Source organism: Pantherophis guttatus, chromosome 6, assembly GCF_059756535.1.
Source record: "Pantherophis guttatus breed Tessera chromosome 6, ASM5975653v1, whole genome shotgun sequence".
NCBI lineage: Eukaryota > Metazoa > Chordata > Lepidosauria > Squamata > Colubridae > Pantherophis > Pantherophis guttatus.
The window spans coordinates 62042726-62062488 of NC_142068.1; the positions used below are offsets into that span (position 1 = coordinate 62042726).

Here is a 19763-nt window from a genome sequence, read left to right on the forward strand (position 1 = left end):
TATATCAAATTATTATATGACAGATATCTTCATTAATCTGAAATTTGGCATTTGACACAAATAGATCATAGAGGCCAAACTAGAACAGTGGGTTTTTATAAGTAATATTAGTAAACATTAAGTAGATTTTTAAGCTTGATGGTAGCTGAGCCACTATTGTTTCTTATTTTATCTTTTTCTGTTTTTCTGTTTTCTGTTTTATTGTTTTTATGTTTTCTCTAGTGATATGTGTATAAATATATACATGTGTATAAGAAGTCCTAGTTATAAATAAATAATAACACCAACAAAGGGAAATTTCTTTAATTATTAGCATGAATTAACAGAATTCAAATCAATAAAGGCAAAATGAAACAGAAATGCTATAATTTACTGTTTGCGTTCAGTTCTTCTATACTATCTTATAAATATTGTCTCATATGTTTAATATTCAATAGTGCTGTGAGAATTACTGTTTACATTATCATACAGTGCAATCAACTGTGTGTGTGTATTCAAAATATTGTATAATTTATGAAAAAGAGAGAATTAGCCCTATATAAGGAAATTATAAAGTAAGATGCATGTAGATAAGGATAAACAATTGCATATCCTTTTGTGCCAGAAACAGAGGAAGAGAAAGTCAAGGAACTACAATTTGTTTTTAAACAGTGATTTTAATTTCTTGGCCATAATATTTAAATGCAAACCCCAGATGTTTTTTTTTTTTTTAATTCATGGAGAAAAATTCCCATTCCTTTATATCTCACCCATTTCTGTCAAGGCAAATTCAAGAGAAACAACAGCTGTTTCTTTTAATATAGTAAAAAAAAATTAAAGAGAGGTGATTGGAGACAAAATGCAAAATTGGAGACAAGATGCAAGTCTTTTAAATAAGACTTCCATTTTTCCTGAAGGTCACATGACTGTAGGAAATTGGTCTAAGTGTGGCTTTAATTTCTGGTCGACCATATCATTAGTTCAGTCACTCTCTTAAAACCTACCATTGTTGAAATCTAACACAGTCCTTATTTAACGAAAGTATAAAATATACATAAAGCCCCTGGCCCTCTTTATTTAGGCTTGGAAAATAAATAAGTCTCTGTTTTCTGTTTCTACTAAATGTGATTAGTCCATAGCCTAACTATTGATAGCAATTTGCTGGTTCATTTACAGTAGGTTTGCTGGTTCATCTACAGTAGGTTCAAACTTAAATAGAGTCTTTTTTTTAAAATTTATTTTGATTATCCTTTACAAGTGATTTAAAATTATGAAATTTAAATTGATCCAAAAAGGCCAAACTGTTAATAGGAATATAGGAATATAAAACAGACACAGAAAAGAAAGCAGTAAAAGGTTTTTCACTTACAGATAAAAACGTAATCGCTACCAATGCCTATAATTAAGTTTCACTAGTACAGGTTTACAAGCCAGAAGCTGCTTATAAATACCTAGCCAGCCTGAGACATTTGCTGAATAACAATAGTACACTTTCACATATATAGAAATAAATTTTGAAATAGACCCAGGATCTAAGCAGGGTCAGGTTCACTTAATATTTGGAAGGGAGGTCATTAAGAAGTACCAGAATCTCAGATTAAACTTGGAAGTCAACAAAATATCTTGAAAGAAGGCAGCAACCAACTTTCGTACTGTTGCCAAGACAACTACATGGATGTGTTAATTAAGTCACTAGGGGTAAGCTCAATTGGAAGGTACCTTTCAGTTTTCCAGGAAATTTGGATCTCTATTTCAAGAATATTGTGATTGGCAGTCAAAGTTTTCTGCAGGGACTAATAGGTTTTTTCCCCCTTCTTTCATTGTAATGAGGTAGACAGAAACTAGAGGAACAATCTGCATGTTTATAAAAGTGGAAAGAAGATAGGAAGAAGTTGCAAGTACTATCGATCTAAGAGTTCAGTCTCAAAATGTGTTATATTCTACCTACTCTGCCATCAAAGCATTACTTGCAGCCATATCTGTTACTGAATATGTATGTTACTCAATTAATTTAATAGTATTAAAATACAAGATTTCTTTTTAATGACATATCTGAGTTAATCCATTTTAGGGCAAACATAGATATTTTAGTATCCTTTTCAAGTATCTTAATATGGAATCACACAACTCGGGATTTCTGTTAAAATTATGCAGAAATTTATATTGTTAATTCCTTTTCTTCACTGAGTTTGGTTGTTTTCTTGCATCCTGCAGACATTTCATTACCCAAACTATCTGTGCTGTTGTTGCTGATGATGATATTACCTACTTAAGTAAAGAAACATCTGCAAGAAAACAGCCAAGCTCAAAGAGCACCAAGCACCTCACATGTGAACCCTGAGCTATAAATGTTCTTCTTTATTGGTCCTTTTCTTCTTCTTCAGTGATCAATTTCCATATTACTTTAGTCACCCCCACAAAAAATATCAGAATAGCTCTAATCACTAAAACTATTATTTCATAGTTCTGATAATTATTTTGTATAATTAGAATATCTAACATATTGAGATTGTGCCAATTCAGGTTCATACTGGGATTTAGAGCTCCAAAGTTAATATGGGTGATCTTACCAAATCTTAAAGGGTTCGTGTAAACCAGGGAATCCAACTTGCTGTTATTGTAAAAAAAAAAAAAATGCAGAGATTAAGCATCTGCAGTAGATGACCAACCATCCTTCCCACCCACACGAAAAAATTGCAAAAAGAAAAATACTTCCCTGTCCTACTGCTCTTCTAAAAAGTATATAGTCTTTTATAGGTTAAAATGAATTTGATCTCAAGAGATAATTAATATTTTAGATTGCTAAGATCATTCTTCAGATCTCATCTTTTCATTATACATAAGGTTGTAATTTTTTGGCGTCATTATTGCAATCTTCTTTTGAGATCAAGACAGCACTAAAGCAGATTATTCAGTTAGGATCTATCAAGTCATGAGTGGAAGTTAAATCTAGGACTGCATTCTTGGCTTTTTTGATTATGGGGACAACCAAAATGATACAGTGTTGATATGCATGAAATCAAAAGCCATTATTAGTTCTGCTCCAGAAAGAAGTTCCAGTGCAACTTTCTTGGTGATGCTTTCCAGTACTATTAGTATGAGCTGGCTCCCTCAAAAAGTCAATTACATTGGAGTGATCAGCAGAAAAAGCAGAAGGGACCACTATAGTACCCGTTGGCTGAACATTTTAATGGATGGCAGCAGGATGACCAATGCAGATCTGAAGGAGGTGGTGCAAGTCAGAGGGGCTTGGATAATGCTGATTGAGTGGTTGAGTGTCAGACATGACTGAATGGCTGATGGTGATGACCAATGTAATATTTTTCTATTGTTTAAATACTCTACAAAACCACACCTTCCCTTAACTCTGAGGGGAAGCAGCACTACTTTTCATTGACAAGGCTTTGTTCTCACAGGCATCTATTAGAATCTTGTTCCTCTATCTTTTCCTTTATTGATATTTTCTATTAAACTGAGATTTATATCATTCTGGTTGTTTACCTTCTTTCCACCTTCTCCTTCCACGGTTGCTTTTAAAATTTAAATGCTTCCCCTTTAATGTGAAACTCACCACCCTGAGCTTGATACTGTCCTAATATCTTATCCCTTAGCCTAAATTGTTTGACCTGTGAAGATTTATAAGATGCAGCAACTGTATTCAATTCTTCAGAAACCCTTTCCTTTAAATTTGTATCTTTCTCTGAATTTTTTGGGTTTTTAATTCCCCCATTCATCCATCCATCAAGTCAAAAATGCATATTACTATGCATATGCCCTTCACAATATAAAATATTATGGTAAATCGGTCATCCGTTATTTCCTGACATTGTATTGATTATGTTACATAGCCACTCTAAAGGTGCACAGTCTGCAAAGGATTTTGCAGTAAGTAATAATGCAGAGAACAAATGGTCTACTTCATGACTAAAGCTAGTTTCTCTATAGAAAAATAATTACATTCTCTAGGATATAATTCTTACTGAGAGATGAAACAGAATGCTTGTTCTATCCTGATATTGAGACAGAACTGACCTCAAATGAAAAGCTGAAAGATATGTCACCATGTAAATGGCTTCATTACCTGACTTTTACATAACTGTGGGTTTTGGTCAAATTTTGACCATGGATGCAAGAGTTTCTTCAGACCATTCTTCCACTTCAACAAGCCAGCTACAGAAACAATGAGAATACCTATTTATGAAACAAATCAACTATAAATATAATTAATATATTATAAATTATTATTAAATTATATTATAGTACATACAATATATAATAACTGTTGCACATGTCCTTTTGTAGAAGAGAGATTTGTGGAATCTCTAACATTAATAACTGTCTACTTTTGCTATTTCAAAATGGTAAGAAATTGCTGCCTTTTTTTCTAGCAATTTTGTTTGAAAGTGGATTGTGAAGCACGAAAAGCTGTTTGCATTAATCCTGGAGCTTCAGGCTGCACTAGCTGCTAAAACAGAGAAGTCTTGAAAAATATCATTAAGTATTAGTTCACAGATGATCTGAATGCATTAAAAGTGGTGCATAGATGTTCACAGCACTACTCTTAAATGATACTTGGTAATTTTTTTTGTGTGTGTAAAAAAAAAAAGAAAAACAAGATGGTTATAAATGGAAAACAACTTCATTTGGCTCTATTGTACAATGAAGCAAGGTGTTTACATCAGAAATATTTCTCTAGAAGTACTCTGCAAGAAATTTGACCTGACCATTACTTTCCTGGGAAATGATCTTATTACCTATTGCCCTTTTATCCACAAAGAATTGCCTACCACTAAAGAAAAAGTTATCCTGATCTAAGTGTTATATTTAAACTATGGATCTGATGTATCTGAATGGATGTCAAGACAAATTCTTTGTTCTAAAAAATTTATGTTGAATTGACAACTGAAAAGCCAGAATCAAAGTTTAAGAGGACAAATAATGTTCCATTCCATACTTGTAAAAATATTCACATTTTTCTCAGAAATAAATTGATAGACACTGTGGTAATATTTTCAGCTCGTAGTTTGTACTTTCCCTATGATAATAGTGAAAAAAAAGACATATATTCTATGTGTTTGTTTTCATTACTGAAGAGTCCTAGAATTGCTAAAATTGTAATAACTTGTTTAGTAACAATATGAAATGGAATGGATTTACTTGAAGAGTAATAATAAATGGGGGGGAGGACAATGTGGGAAAACAACAAGTGGAAAAGCAAGTCTTAAGACATTGCAAAATGGAAATGGAAATGAGAAAGTAAAATTTACTGAACAATATTTGAGGAGCTGCTATAAAGAATGGGGGAGGTCAACCTATTTTCAAAAGCCCCAGAAGGCAATAACAAGAAACAATGGATGGAAACTAGTCAAGGAAAGAAGTAACCTAGAACTAACTAAATGTCCTAACAGTGAGAACAATTAACCAGTGGAACATCTTGCCTTCAGAAGTTGTGGATGCTCCATCATGGGGATCTTTTAAGAAGAGACTGGACAGCCACTTGTCTGGAATGGTATAGGATTTCCTGCTTGTGCAGGGGGTTGGACTAGAAGATCTCCAAGGTCCCTTCCAACTCTGTTATTCTGTTATAACTGCTGAATGGAGCATTGCAAAATGACTTCATGGTTCTGCCATGGAGGTTTTAATGATTGTATTCTTAGTGAAGCAATGGAAAATCAAATAGTACCATGTACACATATGTGAAATAGCTGCACATTACCCTTATAACAAGGATTTTTATTATTGGCCGCATAGCTTAATCTTTATTGGTGCATAATTACTGTACTTCTACTGATTAATTTGATTAAATAAAATTCTAGAACTCAAAACAGTACTCAGCAACATAATATAGTGGCATTAAGCCTTCATAAATACAATACGGTATATGCTGGCAAATGAAAAGTTGTTTATAAGTTAGCAATATACACATTTCATATAGCATGGCCTTTCTAAAATGAGAATTGGCATCCAACTATTAAAAAAGGTAGAGGAATGTATTCCAGAATATATCTCAGTTTGGTATTATTGAGTGATAAACTAGTTAACAACCACAATGTAAAATAATTATACTTACCTATGTAATAGATTTCAGTTGATGTCCTTACTGAATACTCAATTTAGTTACAGTCATTAGTAAAGAAAGCCCTGTTCGTAAGACTCAGATGGGAGTGGTATTAAATAGGCATAGGTTTTTATCCTGCTATAACAAAAGAAGCATTAGATGAAATTATATTTGAATCAATACAGTTAATTCTCTAGTAAGATCTTTTATCCAAATTTTCTTCTAGCAGCTACCACCTCCTTTACCAAGCAAAACACCACCACCGCCACCTCCAAAGACCACTCGGAAACAGGCCTCTGTCGATTCTGGGATCGTCCAATGAGAAAGAAGAGATACCGTCAGAGATTAAGTTGTAAAATTTCCGTTTTCTGCCTTCAATATGTTTAAAATATTTGCAATATTATATACATCAATCCAAATCAAGAATATGAAACCTTGGTTGCCATGATTCTCACATTCCAACAGTTATTGATAGCTCTAAGTATGGTTACAAAATTACTCAACTGAATGCATTCCAAAGCAACCAGGAGCTTGAACTATGGTTCTAAATGGGTTCTAGAACAATCAAAATATCATTAAGACATTGCATTTGTGTCTTTATCTTTGCATTTGCATATATAAGCCTTATGAAAATAATTATCCTAATGCCTGCAATGTAGTTTAGTATTATAGCTGTATAATCTTTTACATTAAAGTGTTAGGAAAAACACTTATCATGCTCTAGGCTTACATTACAGATGCTCTCTCATGCATTGATTGGTTCAATAAATTTCAGCTAGTTTATGCTTATATATTAATGCAGAATATATTTTAGGTTCCTGCGTCAGCATTAATTTATAGGGAATAGTATCTTATCTGCAAATGTAGGAGTCTAAAAATATATAGGGATAAAAATGATGCTTTTGGAACCAACAAAATCAATCTTACCTTTTGTATTTGATTCACAATTGTGTCACTATGTACAGACATTATGTATATATTATGGTCTTACAGTGTCTTTAGATTCACTCATTCCTTACTTTTAAGTAATAAGCATATAGTTTATCTTCAAATGTGTTGTGTTTTAATTATTGATAACTTTTAAAATATGTTACAAATCTAACAGAGTAATTACGCTCTGAAATATTATAAGAATCAGAAAAGAAACTTTTTAAAAATGTCTCTATAACTTTTTAAAATCATCTACAAATTTTATAATCTTAACAATCATTTTTAATATTTCTCTGCCAAATAAAGAAATCCTTTTAAAGTATTTCCCTTTTCTAAGAAAATAAAAATGCTGGTTACTTTAGAATCTGTGTTTATTGGCTTACAATCATTAATATGAATTTTCTTAAAATTCCGCTCTCTTAGACATTATTACATAACTACAAATGGATTTAGTTTGCCTGGATCAAAAGAGAGGGCTAGCTGTTAAGATGTACTCGGTTTAAGAAAAGGACCTCCAATTGAAAAGAGCCATCTCAATCTTTATTACTATACCCTGCCAGATTCAGGACACTCTCTGATTCAGGAATGACATTCAGTTTTATTCAGGAATGGCATTCAGTTTTATTCAGAATGTGTCTAGAAAGCGCATTCTCAATACATCTACAGGCAGTAGTATAAATTCACCAAATACTTAACAAAGAAACCCTGGTACAGGGTCTTGCCAAGAAATTGTTGGGGAAAGAAATGAAGAGTCACTAAAGAACTATGCATATTATATGAATTTCCTATATTTACATGAGGAATGTAGCCAATGGCGACATAACAAGCATATATCTCCCATATTACCACATGGAAATAGAGGGTTAATTTTCCAAAGGAAGATGATGCTAGATCATGGGTGTCAAACTCAAGGTCCGGCCCATGGGATACTTAGATCTGGCCCACGGGGCCACCCGGGAAAGGACTGGTCCGTGGTGCTTCTGCCAGTGAAAACGGGCTTCCGAGCTCCATTTTTGGCTGCCATGGCCTCCTGCAATCGTCTGCCAGTGAAAACGGAGCTCGGGATTCTGTTTTTGCTGGCAGAGCATTCAGGCCATCACAGGCGCCCCTGACAGGAGTGACGTTGAGCTGGCCATGTCCACCCTGGCCCCTCCACCCCAGGCACCCGAGGCAACCCTGATGTGGCCCTCAATAAAATCAAGTTTGACACCCCTGTGCTAGATTATTCTGTATTTACACTCAACTACTATAGACAGAGGATAACTGATTAGCAGAATGTAATCTAATAAAGTTACCCATCTATATACTCTGAAAATGGCCATTGCTGAGCAAAACAGAGCACCTTATGGCAACAAGTTTTGAATCAGGGTACCTAAAATGGACTAACTTACAGAATGCGTCCAAATGACCTATGACTCTAGAAGAAATAACATTTGGGGAAGTTGTGGCTGCTTCAATGCTACCGGGTGCTTGTGATCATCTGTTCAGGTAAGGAAATAAAAGGATATCTAATACTGTTATAAACTTGCTGACAAGACTGACTCCTTGGTCTGAACAATTTGAGAGTTAAGGCACAGACTTGACTATTGATTGTTGATATCTGCATATATACTTGACAAGGCCAAGTTTATGTTGTATTAATTATCTAACAAGTATTATGTTCTGATGGGTTTTGTTCAACTGAGTAGACCAATTCTTTCACCACTGTAATTACAAACCTCTCTTTGTTATGACCCAGATAGATTGCATAAGATTCTTCCCTATTCCAGTTATCTTCAAGGGGGAGAAAGGTTCCATTGGCATCAATGGCTCTTGTTTTCAAGGCTAATTGAGAAATATTTGGCTGTGGTCAGGAATGGGGGAGAGAAACTTTAATTAGTCTCACTCTCTGCTGATAACACAAGGGAGAAATCTTCCATTTCCACCTGCTGCTGACAACTGTCCCACAATCTGGTATTAATGGGAAAAAAAATCCTAAACCATCATTATTATTAGTGGTTTTATTTATAATGCTACTACTATAGGCTCTGATTTGGATTTGGAGGTTAAATAAGCTCTTCTGGTAGATTGGTTTTATTCATTTTTTGTGTGTGTGCTATAATTAGGAAAGATTATTTTTGGCCTTAAAATTTTGTTACGTTGATTATTCATTCAGTTTTACTGTTTTGGTTTTCATTCTTTGTATGCTGCCAGAGTCATTCCTATGAAATGGGCATCCATATACATTTACATTACTAAATGTGCATGAATACAGACTAGACTAGATTAGATTAGACTAGGAGAAGAGAGGAGGAGGGAAAAGGAGGGGAGGGGAGGGGAGGGGAGAAGGGAAGAGAAGAGAAGAGAAGAGAAGAGAAGAGAAGAGAAGAGAAGAGAAGAGAAGAGAAGACTTTATTTGGCCAAGTGTAATTAGACACACAAGGAATTTATCTCCATACTGCTATATTGCACTATGTATTCGGTACTATTATTATAGTACTATTATACTGCTATATCTACTAACTACTAACATATGAATCAATGCAATGGGGAATTAAAAATAGATTTTTCTTTATTTGTAGAAAAGCAAATTAATTTAACTACTCTTTTCTAAATAGACATCACATTCACTACCACCATAAAGTTCTGACCTACCTAGTCCTCAATATTACAATAATACGAAAAGACCAGTCCCTATAAAAATATTCCAATATCTAATTGCATCTCCAGCAAATCTTACTAAATATTCTTTGTGTAACATACAAACATGAAATAGCATTTATGTTTTAGTTCCTGATAGTTAGATCTTCCATATTAAGGAAGAATAATCATCTCTCAAAATACCCTCTCTTTTTTTTTTTTGCACAAAAAACTCAAGATTCTGAAATTTGCTCCATATATTTCTCATTATACAACCCCCTCTTTACTACCAATTTCAGTCAGTTCTATCCCAAAACAACAACAAAAAACTTTAAAAAATCAAGATAATTTGGAAATTTTTGCTTCCAAATTCTATGAAATTAAGCATGCTACATCTCACAATGGTTTAACATTTCTCTCCAATTTATCGCATTCTGATGAAATTCTCATTATAAACATTATAATGAATTTAGGGTCTCCTTTCCATTATTTCCATTTATTAGAGTTCCACTCTCGAACTGGAGAACAAGTGTGAACTTCTATGAAGATACTCAATCATCCAGATTATGGAGATACTCAATCATCCAGACCTTGTCCCAAAGGTGCTTTTTCAAGAGACAACTGGATTTTCGTGTTTTTCTTTGAAGACATTTCACCACTCATCCAAGAAGCTTCTTCACGTCTGACTGGTTGGCGGGGAATGGAATACAAATGGAATATGAATCCTTCCATTCCCCACCATCCAGTCAGAGCTGAAGAAGCTTCACACAACCCCAGAATACTGCAACCGTCATAAATACGAGCCAATTGCCAAGCGTCTGAATTTTAATCACATACCCACAGAGATGCTGCTACAGTCATAAGTGTGAAAAACGGTTGTAAGTCCCTTTTTGCAGTGCCGTCATAACTTTGAATGGTCACTAAATGAACTGTTGTAAGTCGAGGGCTACCTGCATTTTCTGTCTGTGTAAATAAAATATTCTTATGATTAAGATAACTGAATAAATTCTATTAGAGGAGAACCTGAGGCTGCAGAGAAGCTAAGCTATTTTTCTCAACTATTCTCTGTATTCGGAACAAAGGTTACTGTGACCAATACAGTTTCTTTGCCTCACTGAACTCTTGCAATAAGAAAGGGGAGGAAGAGAGACGTGCACCCAGCCTATGAATAAGATAGACATCACAGAATTGGGAGTAAATTGGTAGCTGGCTTGGAAGATAGACTAATAAGGACAGCAAAAGTACTAAAAGCATTTGGTCACAGCAGGTGTGAGGGTCAAAGCAGCCCTTCTGTAAATATGTAGCTGTATATCTTCTTTGCCTTGGCTTCTTACAGTCACACAAAAGGAAGGAGAAGGGCGATCCTTATCCAAATACTGTTCATGAGAAAGGAAGGCAGACAGTCTTACATCCAGCGAGATTGGAGTCAAAATTGTGCTGTGAAACTAGAAGGCCAGGCCAAAAGAATTCCCATTGGGGATTTTTAAAATCTATATTCTCCCCTCCAGCAAAGAAGAGATTTAGACTTCAGTCATACTTAGGAGCAATCAGAAACCCCTTCTGCTGCTGGCGATACAGGTAATCCTCGATTTACGACCACAATTGAACCCAAAATTTATATTAAGTAAGACATTTGTTAAATGAATTTTGCTCCATTTTATGACTTTACTTTCCACAGTTGTTAGATGAATCTGACTTTCCCATTGACTTTGCTGGTTAAAAGGTTGCAAAAAGGGATCACATGACTCTAGGACACTGTGATGTCATAAATATGAGTCATATGCCAAGCATCTGAATTTTGATCATGTGACCATGGACAACGGTCATAAGTGTGGAAAAACAGTCCTAAGTCACATTTTTCAGTACCATTGTAACTTTGAATGATCATTAAGTGAACTGTTATATGTTGAGGACTGTCTGTATTTCTTGTAAACTTGGTTTTCCTCAAGCCTGTAATTAAAGCAATGCTAGGGGTTTTATTGTGTCTGGCAAGTTTCTAGTATATCTGAGATGCTCAAGAAGTCCCACTACTTAAGACTTACTACTAAGTCTTAATTAGATACTTAATACTTAAAGCAATGATGTACAGGAAATAATAATATTGTGATTATTGTGAATATTCTGATTCCAGCAACTAAATTCCAGAAATAAAATATCATGATCTTCACAACCAGATGTTCTGAACAGGTTGCCTTTAACTTACGACCAGTCACTATTACAACAGATCTCCTTAGAGCTACTTATGATCCAATTTCAAAGAGCTCACAACTGTTCCATCTGCATTTGATTGCATTTGATGCTTGACAGAAGGCCCACGTTTATGACTGTTTGCATTGTCTTCTATCACATGACCATAATTTACAACTTTTTTTTGCTGGAAGCCAGTCTTTATTTCCAGTTTCTGGGAAGAACTGCCCATTGAGTACAATGGGTTCATTTAATGACCTCTGTGTTCACTTAACTACCACCACAAAAAAGGTATGACGATCCACTTAAAGACCAACAGTTTATGACCGTAATTCCGGGCTCAGTTATAATAACCTGTACATATTTGTATATGTTCATTGCAGGGGCGGGAGGGGGGCGGGAGGGCAGAACCGGTTCGGTGACATCATATCGTCACCGCTACCAGATCAGCAGAACCGGGCCGAACCGGGAGGAACCCACCACTGGTTCATTGGGCCAACATCTAAGTTAGAAGTCATACTGTTTTTGTAAGCCTCTTGCGGCATTTTGATAGCCAAACAGAATGCCTAATTGCTGAAATCTGTAATTCATGGGATTAAAATATAGTCTCAACAATCATACTTTTTTTTTTAATATGAAGGTTTAAAAAGATCCAGCAGGATTCCAAGTCTTAAGAAATGGAGAAGAGACAAGATGACTACCTTCTCTCCTGGAACTCATTGAGCAGAAGTAAAAAAAAAAAAAAAAAATCATTTGGGAAAATTAAATCAATAAATTTATTATTCTTAAGTAAAACCAATTTCTCCCAAGCATTCTCCAAATTTGTAAATGCCAAGACTGGTTCAAATCTAGTGTTGTGTTCGCTGGTCCAGTATGCTATTGAATTATTTTATAGGGTCTTATTTTCAGCTCTAAAGAGACTGGTTTCTTATTCTTTGCAAGTCCTAATTATTCTGTGGGAAGGAATAGATATTATTTTGATATATGCTTCTGTCATTGACTGGGGTGACATAAATCTATCAGATGTGCTCATTTTGGTTGGAAAAACATACCTAGATATGACATTGGGGAAAGCCAATGTAGAATTACAGAACAATGCATTTTTCATTTTCTACTTAGTTTCTTAAGGTCAGGTCTCCTACACATCGAGTTCAGCTCCACATACCTATATATAGTTTTCTGGGCAGCAAAAGGCAAGTGGATTGCCAAACCTTTCTTTCAAAATGCCTTTTCAACTGCCACCGTCTAGCCTGTCTCCTATTCCCTGCTGGTGCCCCATTTAAAAATTGACCAGGCCTAACTCTGCTTAGCTTCCAAACCTGGACAAGGTCAGACTATAAATTGTGGCACATTTAAGAGATGCACAAAAGACAGACATTTTTTGCAATATTGTGTGCAAAACCTCCCCACCAGTTTATTGAAGTTGTTTTCTTTCCCTGAGTATCCTCTACTATCAGCATTAATTCATTTCATTTTATCTCTAAGGTCCAGTTGCCCTGACATTTCAATTTCCTTTCATTCCATTTTTTATGGTAGATTTAAAATAAATTTGGGTCTTACAATTGCCATTTTTTGGGTGATATCGGGTAGTTTTTGAGGATAAATAGCATTTACATGAATGGTAGCTACAATAATAAAGCAGCCATTCTATTTGTGATAGCATTGACGGTGAGTTTTAACTTTTCCCACTCTTACAAAATGTTTCTTGAAGCAAAAAGAAAAAAAAACTCAATAAGGCTCAAATAATTATAGTAAATGAGGTTTACCCATGAAGAAGTAAAGATGTCTTTTTACTGAACTTTGAAAATACAACACAGCTTCTGTTTTTTGCTGAACATGTTTTCCTTAATGCTCAGCCTACAATTTGCAAACGGAAGACAATAAGAGTTTAGACTGATATACTTTCATGGTAGTGCATGAAATAATAGTCCTATTTAAGGTTAGGGTTAGAGTTCTTGTTGAAGCATTAAAGCAGTTTTTCTCAACCTGGGGAACTTGAAGAGGTGTAGACTTTAAGTTCTAGAATTCTCCAGCCAACATGGTTGGCTGGGGAATTCTGGAAGTTGAAACCCACCCATCTTCAATTCATCAAGGTTTAGAAACACTGAATTAAAGGAACTGCCTTGTTTGCAAGATATTCAACTGAGTGGTAGTAAAACCGGTGGGAGGCTCCGCCCACCGACCCCGATGTCATCAGAACACTTCTGCGCATGCGCAGAAGAGCATGTGCACGTGGTCCCATTGCAAACCAGTAGTAAAGGTAAGTAGAACCCCTGGCTCAACTGTAACTTGAGCAAAAGATTTGAAACAGTTGCTGCACCCTGCATGGTAACGTATCAAAGCATTAAAGCAATTCTCTCCTTTGCAAATCTTCCCAGGTGCATCTACAGAAGCATTTTGCTTTGCTGCTGGTCCGAGGAGAAATGTTGTCTATGCATGCAGACCATCTATAAGATATAAAGAGGCCTCCTTCAATGCTTGGAAGAGAAGGCTTGACTCAGACTAGCATGCAGGAGAACCATCGGATTCAAGTGCATTGCACAACCCTATTGCCTGTATTATAGTTGAAAGTTAACATCTGAGACAAGAGTGCTGTTTTGATATTGTTAGATGTAGACATTCGTTTTTCCTAGAAACTTCTTAGAAGGGATTTTCCCCTAAAATGGAGGATAGAAATGTTAAAAATAAGGAAAGTATATGCGAGAAAATATAGACTATTATAAAGTTATTGATAAAAGATGTACTAAAACAGTAATTGGAACTGAAAAATAATATTAGATAAATGCCTGATTTACAAGCGAATCAAAATGTAATTGATTTTAGTAGTACAATACAGTTTGCTATGTAGATAAACGAATGGATTATGGCTTGTTTGAAAAGCATGCGGTAACTGTATGTGAACTCTCTCAGTGTACTCAGTTCTAACATAATATTGGTTATAAGAACTATATAATAATGAACAATGACTGCATGCTTATATCATTTAATATTAACTGCAGTGAGATGCAGATGTACAGAGCAAGAATTCAGAACCTAAATCAATTGAAACTTGATTTCTTTTGAGACCTACTATGTGTGGTATAAGGGATTAGGTGTTGCACTGACTCAGAGGAGACCCAGGTTTGAGACCATCCATGAAAATTCACTGTGTGACTTTGTCTCAGCCCAAAATACTTCATGCAGTATTTTCAAGCTGTGAAGGGTTATTATTCTCACAAGTGAAATGGGAAGAGAAAATAATACACATCATTCATTCATTTATTCATTCATTCATTTTCATTCCTTCATTCAAATTTACAATATTATAGCTGCCCAACTACAATGAGTTGGGCAGCATACAAAACCAAAAAAATATTCTTAAAACAGATAAAACATGAAACCACACAGACAACTCAATCCATAAAGCTTAAAAGCAACACAAATTAAACAAAAGAACTCACACAGATACACATTCAGTAATTCATTAACTCCAGGCCTGGGACAAAACTAAGTTTTGAATGCGTTCTTCTGAGTTCCTCAACAAAAGGTAAGATATCAATTTAACAAATTAATATATTCTAGACTTTTGCTTAAGAAAGGTAATCCTATCTTTCACAGAATGTAAGGCCTTCAAATGGATATTCATCCCAATAATTGTGATAAGCCCAGAATCAGAGGAAGCAAAGTACCAGTTCTTCTCAGAGTAACAGAAGGTGGTTTTGGTTGCAAAGAGAGCACAAGACCAGGGTAAATTTGGTCTTACCTAATTGGTCTTTTGTTATTTTATGTCTAATAGATGAATAATTTAATAACTGGTATGTATTAAATAATCTATCTGTAATGTGTTTGATGGATATCTTTAAAAAAAAAAATGTGACAAATTTCATACTTTGTCCACCCAGTTGAAATCCTATTATCTCTGTATACTTGATTCCATATTTCACTCTAAGTTCAAGAAAAACAGTTTGGTAAACATCTGCTTTGCTTCCTGGTTTGTGTCATTGCAAACCTAACATTTTGACAGTGGCTTTGCTATTAAACAAGATCTTATTTGATATTCTTTTCATTGTTGTTACAGTTCTACTGTTGGAAGGATCAGAGTGAATGCTCATAACTTTCGTCTTGAAAACCCAATATCCCCTGATACATTGACACAGAATGACGTTTCAATCAAAGGAATGAAACGTACAGAAGCCTCATGGGTCTCATCCAAATGTTGCTCTGCATATAACAGTTTTTTCTCTCCATTTTTCTCCTTTGATCAAAAGATGCCTGATGCTCTCATTGCTTCATAGTAGCAGCCACCAAAAGGTAGAAGTGGGTGAAGAAAATTATATGGTCTTCATTCCCATCCATACAGAAATAACTGCTGTTGTTTAGCACAAGCATGGCAAGTTATGCTTGGCACAATTAGCTTGCCCAATCTTATCAGATGTGGAAGCAGGCAACCCAGAGAATATTTGTAGATTTTTGCTATCGAAAAGCAGTTATCGCAAATAATTTTTTATTTATATATAACTGCTTGAGTGGGGGGGTTGGACTAGATGACCTATAAGGTCCCTTCCAACTCTGTTAATCTGTTTAAAAAAATGATTGAAACAAACAAATAAACCCCATTTTTGTCTAAGTAGACAAGAAACAGGTTCCTCCCTGTATTTGTCTCCTTTAAAAATTTTAATTAGAAGATTATTTCTGTATATGTTCATAGTCAAACACTTGAATACTGAAAATGTTGCGAGGATTATTTTAGTTAAAGAATTGTCTCTAGCAATTTCTCTGTAATTATTGATAAGCATACTACTGTAGTGTTCAGAGATTTCTATTGCAGAATGTTGTATAACTTACCTGCCATGGGATGAGTTTATAACATTTAGAACAGGGGTGTCAAACTTGCAGCCTATGGGCCAGATGTATCACGTGCTAGCACTCCCACCCACTTTTTAGTGAAGGGGGGAAAAAGTCACGATACATCACGTGATGATAGCGTGACAACACGAGTTTGACACCCCTGATTTAGAATAATATAGAAGAAATGATGGAATAGAATCATTAAAGGATGCTAAAGGAGGAACAAAATGAAATGTGAATAACAAAAATTAAAATAATGTGAAGAAACAGTGGCAGATAACAGTAAACTTGCATTGAGTTATCCTGTGGTGAATTATCCTGGGATGAGTACACCAGGATGAGTTGGCCAGGGCAGGTCAACCGGGGTGAGTCAGTTTGGGGTGAGCTGACCATGCTGACCCAGGCAGGGTGAGTTGTCCCATTCCAAACAATGGCATGACAAACTAGCAACAATGATGAATTGGAAGATCTGCAAGAAATACTATTTGCCTGCCGGCAAAAATGTTGGGCCATAAAATAGATAGCCACAGAAAATGAAGACGTTAAAGTGCTCTAAGATTTTATAATTCAGACAGACAGACACCTGCCATATAACACCCCAGATTTTACAGCTGTCGATAATATAAAGACAAAAAAGTTCACTGAGGATGTTACCTAATTTGGTAATGAAAACCACCAAGCTCAAAAAGCACCAAGGACCCACAGAAAAGTCTGAGTAGTGGAGATGGCAGTACCTGTAGACAGCAGAATAGAAGAGGAAGAACTGAAGAAAATCACAAAATATAAATATATGCAACTAGAAATAGAACATCCATGGCCAAAAACAGCAAAGGTGGTAGCTATGGGTGCAATCCCAAAACAACTGGAGCATCACTTGAATATCATTGGTATTTGACAAATTTACCATCATTCCATTGCAAAAGGCAGCTTTACTTGGAAAAGCTTACGTCTTTCAACAATACCTTTAATGCCATCAAACATCCACATTCCAGCTCCTTGGGAAGGACAAAAATGCCAAATCCACTCTACAATCTGGTTGACTGTACCATGAACCACAATAATAATAATCCCAGTCTCCAATTACAAGCAACGTACTTTAGTTGCATGTTCTGTTGATTTCAGATTGATTCTAACCTTACCTAATGTAACCTAACCTACTTCCTCTTCGTTTCTATCAGTGATTGAGACATGAACATAGATAACCATCATATTAAAATGGTGTCTGTGAATTACTTGGTCACTGCCTGCATTGTACCCATGTACTGTCATTTCTGACTATGGAAGCAATGCCATTCCTTCTTGAGCAGCATGATATTCTGACTGAAAGTATCCAATTAATTTCAGGTTGCTGATGCCCAAGACAACAATGTGTCAATGAGTCATTTCATCTGTTTTTCAATGTTCATACATCTAATTCTTATGATCCGTGTTCTCTCTGAAATTCTCTCTTTGACACTTCTGATTTTTTTTTCCCCATGACAATTTCAGCAACTAGCCATCCAGAATGCTTTAATTTGGCCACATGATAGACACCATTAGTCTCAGCCTCCCCTGGATTGGATTACCAACGCACAAGAAACACACTCGACCAGGAATCGGAGTATCTTGGTTTAATCGGTAACAACAGCTCCCGGTGGAGACCGGATTGCAAGCAAAACAAAGACGCGGCTGCTGGGAGCCGGCTACAGAGTCCTTTTAAAGAGTGAGTGCTGAGTGCTTTCAGCTGGGGGGATTCAAAGTTCCCGCAGCTGTCATTCCGGGCGCGCAGTGGTGGCGTCATCCATCCCGGTCTTCGGCGGAGCCGTGTTGCTCGCAGGTTCTCCTCTATGCCCACACGACCCCGCTAAACACCCGTGCGCAGAAACGCCTAGTCGTTATTCTAGCCCCTTCACCATCACCCAGTGGCCCATATCCAACCCCCCCCATCGGGCACGCCACCCATGCTGCAGCGGTCGGAGTCGTGGTGTCGAGTGCTTCGTGCCGCTCGACAATTAGTACTTAGAAAGATCATCAGCTCTGCCTCAACAGTATGTTGAGTGCTGTCTGAGCTGAGCGGATCATCTTCTGGTTTATTTAGGGTCAATCACTTTGTATTGTCTATCCATGTAATTTTCTTAGTAAAATATAAATTGGGTAGTTTTAAATGCTCTTCCATATGTCATTACAGCAATAAAACCATTTCATTGAAATGTCACACAGAAGGAAGAATAGATGACTCACCTAGAACCGGAGATAGAAGACAAACAAAAATAGATTACAGGTTAGTATATAAGTGATTTGTTTCATTTCTGCATTCAGATGTTGATGCATTGCTTCGGCATGAAGATCACATCATGCCATCTGCAAATGATACGTGGACTGGGATATTTTATTAAACCACTGATCATATGTGAGAACAAGACAGTACTATCTGCTGATATCACCAAAGGGGACTTTCATCAGCTGCATTGCAGTGGATCAAGAAGCTGGACCTTGATGGACTGTCTGAAAAGCCTTGTTTCTTTTATCAGCAACTGTTCTGTGTTTAAAAACTTTCTGCTTCTTTTTTAACAAGCTAGTACTGTAGCAGTTACTGAGCACACGAAGTGTTTTTGAAGTATACCATCACAACTCCCTGGGGTCACATTCCTTTTTGGGATTTTGAATGTGCAATACCTTATCTATAAAATATGCTCAAGAAAAAGTACCGTTTCTCTCTGTGTCTCTTTCTCTCTCCTTCCCTTTCTCTCCCACACTCATGCACTACAAGTTCAAACAGGTAGAAAGAGCACCAAAAGATTACAAAGCATAGCAAAGCATCCACACAATTAAGTCTACTTTTCTATATCAAGGCTTCTAAAGTAATTGCTTTACAGACCTACCTGAACTACATATTAAGAAAGGCAGCTGAGCTTTCCATTATAGATAGTTGAAATACTTCAACATCAATTTTCTTTTTATATCCTCTAATCTAATATTTACTTATTCATCCCTCATGTTAAACCGATAATCAGAGATAACCCCATCTTCTTTCCCAGATTTATATCAGTATATTCAGTGCCGAAGTAGATGTATAAAGATAAAACAATATGTCTAATATCTCTGTATTGCCTTCTTTTATAACTGGTGTGTGATTTTCTGGAGGTCCACTTGTATGAGAACCACTCAAGGAATTTATTAGGAA

The 19763-nt window shown here is 35.9% G+C and overlaps 1 protein-coding gene and 1 long non-coding RNA gene across 5 annotated transcripts in view; both read left to right on the top strand.

The window, feature by feature from the left end:
- DOCK1 (dedicator of cytokinesis 1) overlaps positions 1–7331 on the top strand; it is a 427633-nt gene extending 420302 nt beyond the window's left edge. For 3 of the 4 annotated variants that reach the window (XM_034436445.3, XM_034436447.3, XM_034436448.3), the window contains exon 52: positions 6264–7331. In XM_034436445.3, the coding sequence (XP_034292336.2) occupies positions 6264–6359 (96 nt within the window). In that variant the 3' untranslated portion in view covers positions 6360–7331. The remainder of the gene's footprint in view (positions 1–6263) is intronic. The other variant, XM_034436446.3, reaches the window with a different exon arrangement.
- Positions 7332–12173: 4842 nt separating this feature from the next.
- LOC148113133 (uncharacterized) lies at positions 12174–19283 on the top strand. Its single transcript, XR_015728339.1, has 2 exons — positions 12174–18302; positions 18768–19283. It is a non-coding gene; the product is annotated as an uncharacterized LOC148113133 (long non-coding RNA).
- The last annotated feature ends 480 nt before the right edge of the window (positions 19284–19763 follow it).